This window comes from Brassica oleracea, chromosome C1 (genome assembly GCF_000695525.1).
Source record: "Brassica oleracea var. oleracea cultivar TO1000 chromosome C1, BOL, whole genome shotgun sequence".
Taxonomy (NCBI): Eukaryota; Viridiplantae; Streptophyta; class Magnoliopsida; order Brassicales; family Brassicaceae; genus Brassica; species Brassica oleracea.
In genome coordinates, this window is record NC_027748.1 from 26,614,691 (window position 1) to 26,628,640 (window position 13,950).

General features: G+C 37.8%; 1 protein-coding gene and 1 pseudogene across 1 annotated transcript; one reads left to right on the forward strand and one right to left on the reverse strand.

The window, feature by feature from the left end:
• The first annotated feature begins 563 nt into the window (after window positions 1–563).
• On the forward strand, window positions 564–5,879 carry LOC106297223 (UDP-D-xylose:L-fucose alpha-1,3-D-xylosyltransferase 3-like). The gene is made up of 5 exons (XM_013733506.1): window positions 564–1,114; window positions 2,351–2,512; window positions 2,585–2,800; window positions 5,403–5,611; window positions 5,709–5,879. Exons 1-5 carry the CDS (start codon window positions 656–658, stop codon window positions 5,734–5,736), a joined length of 1,074 nt encoding a protein of 357 aa, XP_013588960.1. The 5' UTR covers window positions 564–655; the 3' UTR covers window positions 5,737–5,879.
• Window positions 5,880–6,298: 419 nt separating this feature from the next.
• On the reverse strand, window positions 6,299–10,390 carry LOC106336259 (annotated as a pseudogene).
• Between the last annotated feature and the right edge of the window lie 3,560 nt (window positions 10,391–13,950).

Here is a 13,950-nt window from a genome sequence, read left to right on the forward strand (position 1 = left end):
CTGACTCTTTTGTGTATAATAACTGTCTAATGATTCTTTAACATAAGAGAAAACAAATTGTTGAAAGACCAAAGATACTTTAAAGATTAGCTAAATGGCAATCTCACTGAAAGGACAACAGAAAAATATTTATCTATATGGTATACAGTGACAACATATACTAAAATATTTGATTCGTAATTAATCGAGCACATGACACAGACGTGCCAACAACTAACTAGATTTGTTTTATTTGTTTATCGCGATGAGTCATCTTTTGTTCATGCAAGCCATTGGAACAGACGCTCGTGGTTAATGTACTCATTTCTTAGACTGTTGAACTTTGAAATAGGAAGTATTTCCGCAAATTTCAACTGCGTTTTAGCCTTATTGTGACCTTCTATGTACACATAATGCACGCAACACGAAACATCAAACCCCATAATAATGTATATTGTTTATAAAAGAACGCATGAATCATAGTGTAGGTTATCTCTTATTGTGATATACAATATTAAATTTATAAATTAATAATAATGGAGATTGAGTATCACACGTTGTCATTCCTGAACCGTGTCGCTGACTTTTTTTTGTTTCTCATATTTTCCCGTTTTTGGATCCGACCCCAACTTACGAAAATTTTCTCACCAATTTTGATTAATTTCCGGCGACAACAATGGGGCAGCAGCAACAACGTCCAATCTCAAACCGTCCCATTTCATTTCTAAACCGCAACGGTCTTTTCCTCCTCCTTCTAGCTCTCTTGGTTCTCCTCGGTGTATGCTTACCTTTGTCAGAGTTTCCCTTATTCATGTTTCCAAACAGAACCTCAGCTTCTTCTCCTCCTCCTTCTCCTTCTTTTGTGGTCTCTGACTGGCGTGACTATACCCTTGCTCAGGCGGCCAAGTTTGTGGCTAAGAATGGGACGGTGATCGTCTGCGCAGTTAGTTATCCTTTCTTGCCTTTTCTCAACAACTGGCTGATTAGCATTTCTAGACAGAAGCATCATGAAAAAGTTCTCGTGATCGCTGAAGATTATGCTCTTCTGTACAAAGTTAACGAGAGGTGGCCTGGTCATGCCGTTCTCATTCCTCCAGCGTTGGATCCTAAAGCCGCACACCATTTTGGTTCCCAGGTACACCGAGATGTTTCACCTTTTCGTATGCAATGTCTATCTCTAGCTTTAAATAATATGAGATGGATCCTTACATAAGTTCGTTTAATAGCTACTGTTATTTCACTCTGATCATAAGTTTGTGAATTGATTTTGCATCCCATTTTTTGTTTTACTAATTTTTGCATCCCCTGTTTTGATTGAGTTTACGATATAAGTGCTTATCAGCTCTCTTTTATGCCTTGCGGTTCTTATTCCCTTGAAGTTACAACTTTAACTATAATGAATTATGATTGGTTAGTTTGAAGACAAAATGATTGATCTGGTTGAAGCGTAGGGATCATATGTATGTAAGCACTATATGTCCATACTAGGTTCTATTCTTCTATCCCAGCTCGATGCCTATTCATAACTACTATATATATACCAAAAGGATTGATCTACTTAAGGTGCTGGTCCTGAAACTTCTAAGGTTATAAGAGATTAAAAAAAATATTTTGGCCCTCTTAAATTTCTATTCTTATGTAACTGAAATCTTTAATTTATAAAAAAAAAAAAAAATCTTTAATTTATTAAGATACTAGGTGGTAACCCCGCCCATGCGCGGAGTGAAATATATATCGAATTACTTATCATATATTTACATATTTTTCAGTTATAAAGTGTTGGAATAGGATTTTCATCTTTTTCTAACTGTGAATTATAAAACAAATTTTCTTAAGTATTACATTTTCAAATTTATATAACTGTGTAGTTTTTTTTTGTCTCTCGCTGTTAAATTCTATAACAAATTTGCTAAAGTATTACATATTTATATCTATATGGCCGAGTTTGGTATTGGACTTTCAAATTAAAAACAAATAGTAAATAATACAGTAGTAATTCTACAAATTAATACCTTGTAAATTAATGAACACGATAAACTAATAAACTTCTCCGATCCTAAGTTGGGCCGGTATATGACGTAGTTTGACAGGATAATAATTTTTAGAAAACTCTTATCTAAATATATGGCCGTATTAAAGTTATAAATAATTATTTTAGAAATTAATTTTATATAAACATAGGTATTAATTTTATAAATTATAAATAATATATGTATATATCAAAGGTTTTCATATATTTAAACATATTGGTCCAAGCCATGTTCGATGGGCTTATAGCAAGACCAGCTCTGCCCACTGTGATAATAATCTACACAAATAACTTGTTTGTGAATAATCCAATGTTCTAACCAATTTTATCATCTCTGATTAGGGTTTCTACAATCTTACTTCTCGGAGACCACAACATCTCTTGGACATTTTGGAGCTAGGTTACAATGTTATGTACAATGATGTTGATATGGTCTGGCTACAAGATCCGTTTAAGTATTTACAGGGAAGCCAGGACGTATACTTCATGGATGACATGACTGCGGTACGTAACTTCGCCTTTGGCATTTTAGGGTATTTATTTACCCTTATTATCTGTTGATCTTGGTGCTGTCAGATTAAGCCTTTAAATCACTCTCATGGTTTACCACCGAGTCGAAACGGAGTGACTTATGTATGTAGCTGCATGATTTTCTTGCGTTGCACTAGTGGTGCAAAGCTTCTATTGAAGAAATGGGTGGAAGAAATTCGAGCTCAGCCTTGGTCTAACACTGAAGCAAAGAAACCACATGATCAACCTGCTTTTAATCGGGCACTTCACAAAATAACTCAGGTATGAGATTGCTTCCTCTAATTTATACATTTTCTTTCTATAAATTTGTCATAAACTTCTTTACCCAATTAATGGGTTTAATGATATTAGTGCTTTAAATCATTAAATAATGTGTTATGATTCTATATTGGACGTTAGAGAAAACCCAAAGTGAGATAAATTCACAGTCCACTCATTACAATTCTCTATAATATTATTTGAAATATCAGTTTCATACCTTGTACGTTGATTCTCACGAAAATCAATTACACGAATATCCTAAGTGAATTAAAAATTATACCCAATTGCCATCAGTATAATTGTTTTAATTATTTTATTTCTATTAATAAAATTTTAGTTATCTTTTTAATTTAAATTTCCTTTTTTAGAAAACCATATAAATAATAAAAGAATATATTATGTATATTTTGTATGGATAAAACTATTTTTAACTTTATATGTTCCCAAAAAAACATAAATAAAATTTCTATAATATTATTTGAGAAGTGAATTTCCTTTGTATCATCCTCACTTGATTTTCACGAAGGTCAATTACACGGATACACTATATGAATTAAAAATTATACCCAATTTTCATTGCAAAAAAATATTATATCCCCTAGACTATATTTGCGAAGTGATTTTGCCACATGTCCTTTATACAATCAATTTCACAAAACAAATATGACATGACTACTGAAATTGATGACATGTTTTATAGCTTATATGACATGGACAATTACATTTAATGTTAATTTCTATTTTTGGTAATTTTTTAAAATATGGTAATAACTCATATATTATATTTAATGTCAATTTATATTTTTGAAACTTTTTTTAGAATATGGGAATAACTCATAAATCATCATTAAAATAAATATATTCAAATATAGCATTATAAATTTCAAAATATAATTTAATTATATATTTTTAAATTATACAATTTTATTACTAAAATTTTCAAAAATGTATACAATTTTTCTTAGAAAATTATAAAAATTTAATCGTAAAATCATTATTTTCTTATATATCTAAATTTTTTATAAATATTGTTTAATTTTAATTTTTGGTAATTATGTAACTTTTACAAATTTATTTAATATATTTATTTAAAATAAATAGATAGAAAAATCTATCTAAAATTATAATTTCAAATATATACATGCATATTCTTAAATATATTTTTTATGTTTAATTAAATAAAATTTATATTAAAATATTGATCTGAAAAAGAAAATTTAAAATATTAATAAAATTTTATTTTAAAATATAATTTATATTTATCTGTTAAAAATATTTTAAATTTTTTTACTGCACATGGTGCAGGAAGACACGTAGTTTTCTATTAAATATTGTAGTAATCTTTTTAATTTGAATTTCCTTTCTAGAAAAGCAGATAAATAATAAAATGGAAATATTATATTGAACATGATTTTTATTAAAAATTTTCTCAGAAAACATAAATACAAACGAAAATATATGTAAATTTTCAAAAATATAAGTTCATATATATTTATAAACATAATTCGCAAAATATTTGAAAAATAAAATAATTTATAATTTATATTAAATAATATTTTATTATGATCATAATTTTGATCAAATAATTAAAAAGAATATAAATTTTAAATAACATATTAAAAAATAAAATAATTATGACAAAATAAAATAATATGTATTTTATTCTTATATCATGAATATTTTTTAATCAAATGATTAAATGATGATAATTTTAAAAACATAACTGGTCATCTAATATGACATTTCTCAAATCACATGCCAAATTAAGAAAAATATATATGTACATGATTAAAATAGGATTTATTTATTATATATATATATATATTCATATATGTATGTATATGAATTTACAAAATATTATGGATTATGTTTATTAGTGCAACTCCAACATTATATTTTTATTTCCTATATTTTTGATAAAACATATATCAAATTTTATCTGATTTATAAAATATATTTAGAACTCTAGGAGGATGAACCAAATTAAATGAAGCTAAGAAAACAAAAATATAATTTTAACTTAATTAAAAATTGTTGAATTTGAAAAAAAAATATGGAGCTCAACATGCCATACACGAACCTATTAAAATTATTATACATGAAATCACATATCTAATAAAGAAAAGAACATAATGATACTTTATACAATTTTATATCTCATAATATAAATTAAATGACCTAACATGTAAAAATTAATGAATGGGAAAATAATGATACTTAATACAATTTGATTTATTCATCATAAATATAAATTATAAAATTACTTAAAAATTACAAACAACTATTATGATTTAATTATTTTCTAAATATTTATTTATGTGCATGAACACGGGAGAATCACCTAGTTGATATTAAGTTAAACGTCCATAAAATAAAGTTTGATTCTTTTGAAGATTGGCTGATGATATCCCACATCTTGATGGAATATTTTAGGATCACACATTAGAAGTTAGACTAAATTTTTTTTAGACCAAAATTTTTGTACTCGGAGATTTCGAACTTAATCTACAATGCTCGATTAGGACTCTGTTAGTTTCAATCTCAGATGTAAAATTTCACTACTTGTCCATTCTCAACTCTTTTGTGATTTTATATTATCCAGATAGATGTCTACTTGCTTCCACAATCAGCTTTCCCGTCAGGAGGATTGTACTTCAAGAACCAGAAATGGGTTAATGAGACAAATGGAAAACATGTGATAGTTCATAATAATTACATTGTCGGCTACAAAAACAAGTTGAAACGCTTTCAAGATTTTGGTCTGTGGCTAGTCGATGATCATTCTCATGAGTCACCACTGGGAAAAATAGAGTAAAATTTGATTGCATCAAAACATTTCATCTCTTTTAGTGTTATCCTGACGCTAACACGCGATATCAATCATTTGCTATTTCTTTTTGCTATTCAGGTTAGTCCAAGAGGAAAATAATGAATGAGAAGAAACAGAAGGAAAGAGGTTTAAACGAAAATAGGAGTCAAAAACGGAACTTCCTCTAGAGGATTTCTTATATACAACAAAATTGGATCTTAAAATTATTGCTCGAAGATGTATTCAGATACAATTTTTTTTGCTATGACAGTAAATCAACACTATAATATCACAAGCATCTCTAGATAGTGACACTTAGGCATTTTACAGATTAACATATCAACTAGCTAACGGTCAGAAGTTGCTTTTTCCTCAAATATGCCTCTCTAACCAAAACTAATTTAACTTCTACAATTCATCAAGACCATCCGGTACGTCATCTAGTAATCTGCCTCCTGTAACTACTGTAGTTGGTAAACAGGTTCAAGGTGAAAGTAAGGCAACAGGTAACAAAGAGCTAGCAGTTATCTTTGTAAGTATTTCTTTTGCTGCTTTAAAATCATCCGAAGAAGATGATGTTCTCTCAGATGATTCTTCAGAGAAGGACCAATCGCTTCACGCCGACGATCATTTGACAGTTTCTACTAAAAGGACTTTGAGAGATCGCCCTGTCAAAACTTCTCAAAAAATCAAATCGTGGAAGCTGAGGCTAGTTTAGTAACCTCGTGGCAATCGCTGCAGACGCATAGATTCTTGAATACACGGATTGGAGTTTGAGGTAGTAAGCTTATCAGACCAAAAGCAATAGCGAGCCTCTGACTGTGCAGCCTGAGGGAATACTCTTTGCTTCCATCGTTGGTTGCATCTACGAAAGGTGCTTGAGAGCGATCAGGTAAATAACCAATGGATGTCAGCTTGTCATCAATCACTTTCAACTGTTGGTATATCTGTTTCGTCTGAAGATGCCACGCGTCTGTAACCGAGAACTGTCAACAAACTAGTGAATGAAAGAGACGAGCACTCATCGGTGGGATTAGGAGAAGCCTTCATGCTGAGCTTGAACCGGATGGAGCCGACTTGAAGAGAATAAAAAAGGTGTTTAATGATTATAGCTGGACCCGGCGAAGGGTTGTCTACGTACCCCGAAAAGGGATCAAGCCAATCGTAGTTCTATAACAAAGGATCACAAGTGCCTAGATGAAAGCATGTGTTGAGGTGTTTCTCTCTCTAGAAGTAGAGAGAGATGGAGGAGAGACCAAAAGAGAGAACCCCTTCTCAAAAGAGGGTGGCTCCTTATTTATAGAAAGAAGAGGCCCCCCCAAGTTCGTAGAGAGAGATGAAACCGATCTCTGTGAATTTTACGAATAGGGTTTATGAGACAATGAACTAGGCACACACTCATGTCGCAGACGATTGTCATGAACGGGCCATCATGGTTAGGTTGCCATAGATGAAGTGTCATAGACGGACCGTCTTGGGCGAGCTGTCATCGACATACTTCTGATTCCGATCAGACTTCTTACTCCAGGATGGTTGCGCAAACGATATGTGAGGACAGTGTTCTGTACCACCAGAGCAAGTTGCCATGGATGAAGTGTCAATCGACAAACTGCCAAAGACAAGTTGCCATAGACATCATCATGAATGTACCGCCATGAGCAAACCATCACAATCAAATCGTCACGGGTAGACGTGTCTTCGCGGTATCACGTCATGCTCGAGACTTGCGAGCAATCCGAGTGACTGCGAGAGAGCGATCCAAGCCGAGTAACTGCAAGAGAGCGATCCGTGACGAGTAACAGCAAGAGAATGATCCGTGACGAGTGACTGCAAGAGAGCGATTTGAGTGACCGCGAGAGATCGATCCGAGCGACTGCGAGAGAACGATCTGCGCCGAGTGACTGCGAGAGAGCGATTTGAGTGACCGCGAGAGATCGATCCGAGCGACTGCGAGAGAACGATCTGCACCGAGTGACTGGGAGAGAGCAAGTCGAGTGACCGCAAGAGAGAGAGATCCGAGCGACTGCGAGAGAACGATCTGCGCCGAGTGACTGCGAGAGAGCGATTTGAGTGACCGCGAGAGATCGATCCGAGCGACTGCGAGAGAACGATCTGCGCCGAGTAACTGCGAGAGAGCTATCCATGACGAGTAACCGCAAAGAGCGAGTCGAGTGACCGCAAGAGAGCGAGTTGAGTGACGAGTAACTGCAAGAGAGCGATTTGAGTGACCGCGAGAGATCGATCCGAGCGACTGCGAGAGAACGATCTGCGCCGAGTGACTGCGAGAGAGCGAGTCGAGAGACCGTGAGAGATCGATCCAAGCGACTGCGAGAGAACGATCTGCGCCGAGTAACTGCGAGAGAGCTATCCATGATGAGTAACCGTAAAGAGCGAGTCGAGTGACCAAAAGAGAGCGAGTCGAGTGACCGCGAGAGATCGATCCAAGGGACTGCAAGAGAACGATCTTCGCCGAGTGACTGCGAGAGAGCTATCCATGACGAGTAACCGTAAAGAGCGAGTCGAGTGACCGCGAGAGATCGCTCCAAGGGACTGCGAGAGAACGATCTTTGCCGAGTGACTGCGAGAGAGCTATCGATGACGAGTAACCACGAGAGAGCGATCCGTGCCGAGCCACCGCGAGAACGACGACAGATCGGTCGAGTGACGACATAACGATTGAATGACGACAGAACGGTCGAGTGACGACAGAACGATCGAGTGACGATAGAACGATCGAGTGACGACATAACGATCGAGTGACGACAGAACTGTCGAGTGACGACAGAACGGTAAAACGATAACAAAACGGTCAAACGATGACATAACGGTCAAACGACGACATAACGTTCAAGTGACGACATAACAATTGAATGACGACAGAACGATCTGCGCCAAGTGAGGAGAGCGAGTGGCCGCGAGAGATCGAGCCAAGCGACTGCGAGAGAACGATCTGCTCCGAGTGAAGACAGAACGGTCGAGTGACGACAGAACGATCGAGTGACGACAGAATGGTCGAGTGACGACAGAACGGTCAAACGACGACAGAACTGACTCCAGTTTAATCTTCTTCGAAGATACTTCCCCATGCCCCATGGTGGGAGCCAACTGTTTGTACTGAGAACTGTCAACAAACTAGTGAATGAAAGAGACGAGGACTCATCGGTGGGATTAGGAGAAGCCTTCATGCTTAGCTTGAACCGGAAGGAGCCGACTTGAAGAGAATAAAAAAGGTGTTTAATGATTATAGCTAGACCCGACGAAGGGTTGTCTATGTACCCCGAAAAGGGATCAAGCCAATCGTAGTTCTACAACAAAGGATTACAAGTGCCTAGATGAAAGCATGTGTTGAGGTGTTTCTCTCTCTAGAAGTATAGAGAGATGGAGGAGAGACCAAAAGAAAGAACCCCTTCTCAAAGGAGGGTGGCTCCTTATTTATAGAAAGAAGAGGTCTAGGGTTTCCTTGCAAAGTGGACCTAATTCATTGTCTTAATGGGTCTTGAGGGATGATGTAAATCCACCCCCAACAGTAAGCCCCCCCCACCAGCGAACTAGGGGGAATTACTGTTGGGTATGGGCCTAGCCCTCCCAAAAGGCCCACAATATAATTATCCAGACACATGATCACAACAAAGAGATTCGGCTCGTCGACTCGCGAGCTAGTGATCGGCTCGGCTTTAGACTGCTTCCGACCAGCGAGGCGAGCAACCGGACGTTGTCGGCTCGACGACTCGAGGTAGCGGCCCGACACCTCGGCCCAATCCTCGAGGAGGCCCACCAGGACGAGGCCCACCAGGACAAGGAAGATTAGGTTAACGAGCACGTATCTATAAAAAGAGGAGGAAAGACAACAATGGTGGGATCCGCAAACTACTACACTCACTTTCAGCTAGATCTAGGGTTTCATATCTTATTTCTCGCCGACTTGTACGGTCCGACGAACTAGCCTTCGCCGGACTAATTCCTTTGTTCTCTCCCCCTTTTGTAACAATGTTTCGACTCATTGATCTAATAAAACACGTTTTTGTCTTGATCCACCGACGAGAACTCGTCCTTTTTCTTTACTAGTTTATCGACAGTCTCGGTTCAAACAGCGTCTCCTGCGAAAAACTCATGGGGATGCCATTTATCTCAATGGAACTGCCTCCTGGCTCTTTTCTAATTCCATGTTCAGTTATCAGTTTTCTCACAATACCAACATCGTTCCACTGGCTAGCCGATGCATAGACAGCAAGACATATGCGCCACTGAAACTTTGATTACATTCCCTTCTTTCAACTAAACGTGTTGCAATTTCTTCACTTAGCTCCACACTAGCACCGTTTTTGCAACAAGCATCAAGTAGACTTCTCCAGATCACTGCATCTGGTTTCATCGGCATACTTGTCACCAATCTCAATAGCTTTGGTAATGTAGCCGGCACGGGCCACAAGGTCCATGATACAACCGTAATGCTCCATTGCAGTGCAAGTTCAATGCCATTATCTCTGACCATCGTTTCAAAATACTGGCGCCCTTTGTTTACTATGCCTCGGGGGTTGCAAGCATCTGTCGGAACAGCTCTAACGAAAAAAGACTTCTGTCAGGCATATAATTAAAAACTTTCTGTGCTAAATCTAAACATCCCATACAAATGAATTAAACCGCTGTTCACATATCCATCTCCACCAAGCCCATGTTTCACAACCTAACAATGAATCTGTATCCGTTAATATATAAGTGCAAGCTTTCAAGACGAACGGGAACGTGTGCTTATCCGGCGCCGACTTTCCCCTCTCCAACATTTTCCGGTAAAGCACTTTGGTTTCTTGTAACGACCAGCTCCCGGAGTTTTTTTAATTTTGAAGAAAATAAAACGAGCTAGGTTTTATTCTACAATGAGAGTATTTTTCTAAGTATGGAGACACTTGTATTCGTGAAAATTAGAAGAATAAATGTATTTTTAACTAAGTGTAGGATCTTCATTGAGCTCATGGAAAATATTCAGAATGGGTTGAGCGATGGTAAACCGATCATGAAACAATCAGAGCATACATACGGAGAGATCAAGACGCAAGACCAATTAAAGAATGTTCGGCTGTTGGATAATGCGGGCTCCAAGTAAGGAAAGTTTGACTAGCCTTAATTGCGGGATAATACAAAAGGAAAGTCGGATCTGCGGGAGTCACCTAAAGAAAGAATCAAATATATCAAGTCAAGCCATTGGTGGTGATCTTTGACCAAGCCAAATAAGGAAACTGGCATTAAGTGTCCGGCTTGGTGAGAAAGCTTTAGAAATCCTATATAAGGACCCCTTGAGCTCTCATTTGTTTCACACAATTCAGAAAGGAAGATTAGAGAGAAGTTAGAGAACAGAAACGAGTTGGTAAAGAGAGAAGCCCGAGAAGAGGGATTCATCAAGGAGAAACAAAGGAGTTCATCACTTAGAAACGCCAGCTAGGTTCAGAGTCTTCGATCTTTTTAAGATCAATCCAGGTGAGGATGTGATTCGTGGCAGTCCAATAAGAACTGTTTTGTCTGGTTTGATTCAATATGATCGAGTTATGCTTGAATTGAATTTGTTTATGGAAAGTTCGTTCATCGTATTCTTAGGAGAATGAATGATAGGATTTGTTATGGAAAATTCATTCATCATGTTCTTAAGTAATGTATGATAGTGATTGTTTATGGAAAGTCTGTTATTAAGTTCTTAGGAAAATCATGCTAGAATTGATGAATTGATAATCGAGTTATGTTAGGATGTTTATGTGAGAAATGAATGTTGGATCTAAGTCATAGAATTGTAATGCATTTAAGGAAAGTTTAATCGAATTGAGTTAATTAAGGGAATTGGTTAAGAGGATGTAATGGACCTTCGGGTCAAAGGTTTGGCTACGGGCCGTAAGGGAACGACGGGTCGCAGGTTTGGCTACGGCCGCAGGTTTGGCTTCGGCCGCAGGTTTGGCTTCGGCTGCAGGTTTGGCTACGGCCGCAGGTTTCGCTTCGGCCGCAGGTTTGGCTTCGGCCGCAGGTTTGGCTTCGGCCGCAGGTTTGGCTACGGCCGCAGGATTATGGGCCTTCGGGTCGAAAGTTTAAGAAATGTAAAAGTAATGGAACTAGTTAAGTAAAGGGATGATTGCACCGGATGCTAGGGTGTTAGTATTGATTGAGTGTTTGATTATTGGGCTCTCGGCCGCAGGTTTGGCTTCGGCCGCAGGTTTGGCTTCGGCCATAGGTTTGGCTACGGCCGCAGGATTATGGGCCTTCGGGTCGAAAGTTTAAGAAATGTAAAAGTAATGGAACTAGTTAAGTAAAGGGATGATTGCACCGGATGCTAGGGTGTTAGTATTGATTGAGTGTTTGATTATTGGGCTGTAGTGGGCGGTATTGAGCGTCTTCACTGAGTATTTTTGTATGCTCATGCCTCTTTTACGATGAAGGTAAGGTTGATTGTGTGGACCGGAGTGCGAGGCTATAAAGACCATCGAGAAGGGTGTTTTGAACTTGGGTAGTCTTGGGAAGTTTTGTAAAATATATTTTTATTGTAAACTACATGATTTCAAGTACTTAGTCTCGTGTTTTTTTTTTAAAGTTGCAGTATTTCTCATTATCATCCGATAAAATTTGACTTGATCTTTTACTTAGAAATTTTCACGTGTTTTCAAAGATTTCCGGGTTGGGGTATTTCAATTTGGTATTAGGCGGGGTAGGTCAGCCAGTTCTGTCCTGGCTGGCCGCTTTTCGAAAATGGGATCTATGGGTAAGGGTGGAAACGAACTGATGGTCTATGTCTCACGCGAAGGATGTGTTGTATGATGTTCCTAAGGTATTTCTTGGTATGTGTTATGATAAGACTGCTTAGCAAATGGCTTTGCAAAATTACGTTAAGAGTTTGCAGGAAGTTAGTGAAAACTAACTTAAGTCCTGTTAAGAACGGAAAAGAAATGTCGATTATCGGGTTTTTTCAGAGGGTATGCGATGAACGTATCGAATTGGCTCAGTCGGCTGGAAGAATATACTTATAGTTGTGGTGATGAATCGAGACATGTCAAATTTAGTGAAGGAGTGGATACGATGTTGAAGTTGCAGGGAGCTGAATGGATCGATGAAACTGCAAGAATGATGCGTGTATGGTTTGGGATCTAAGTATAGCGTGGTACCAAGAATACACGGCCTGGATGTAAGGGTGGATTCAATCCACTTTGTTACTGGTGTGGTGGGGAAGGCCACACTTTGTTCGACTACGAGTGTCGCATTCTTTTTGTGACAGGAAATCGCCCAAAAATGGTCACGTTAGAATGGGTTCGAGGAAGAGATCATATCTGGTAGTGAAGCATACATGACAATTTTTGAGCTGCATGTTATTTATCAAGATGTTTCAATGATGGTGGAGCGTGCAGACAGATTTAATGACTTGACTGTGTTACCATATAAATGATTCAAAGCAATTCTTGGAATGGTCATGTTGGATCAGTGTCGTGTTAATATGGATTGGACAAATGTTAAGGTAGCGCTACGAGAAGAAGGGAAGCTGATGAATGGGGTGTTTCACGAGTGCTTGGACGAATTTATAATCATCTTTATCAATGACATTTTGGAGTTCTCGAAAAGTTCGGAGGAGCACACAAGGGACATTTAAGAGTAGTCATGGAGAAACTAAGGGAGCATAACTTGTTTGCTAAGCTAAGCTACTGACTCGGCTGACGAGTAAGGACGTGAAGTACGACTGAGCAGAGGAATGTGAGAAGTGTTTTGCAAGCTTGAAGGAGCGTTTGATGAGTACACCGATTCTAGTACTGCCTCAGCCTGGTGTGGCTTATGTTGTGTTCACAGACGCATCAAGATGGGGCTCGGTTGCGTCTTGATGCAAGATGAACGTGTGATCTCTTATGCATCTTGACAGCTGAGGAAACATGAGGAGAATTATCCAACTCACAATTTGGAGATGACATCGGTGGTGTTTGCTCTTAAGATTTGGTTGTCATAGCTTTATGGGAAAAAATTCAAGTGTTTATGAACATTAAGAGCCTATCAAGTACATTTTCATTCTGCCAAAGTTGAATCTAAGGCAGAGACGATGCATGGAGTTGGTGGTGGACTATAATTTGGAGATAGCTTGTCGCCTAGGAAAGGCTAACTTAGTAGCTGATGCACTGAGTCACCGTAAGGCGAATGTCTCGGTAGAGAAGGAAATGGGAGGGTTGATTTCGATGGTGGAAATGTTACGGGTTAATGTGTTAATAGACGAGTCAGTTCATCTCGGCAAAGAAGCGGTTAAGATGGTCGAAGATGGTGTCGTGGGGTATTGAAAGATCAATAACGAGACAATCATCTTCCCTGGACGAGTACGTGTCCGAAACGATAA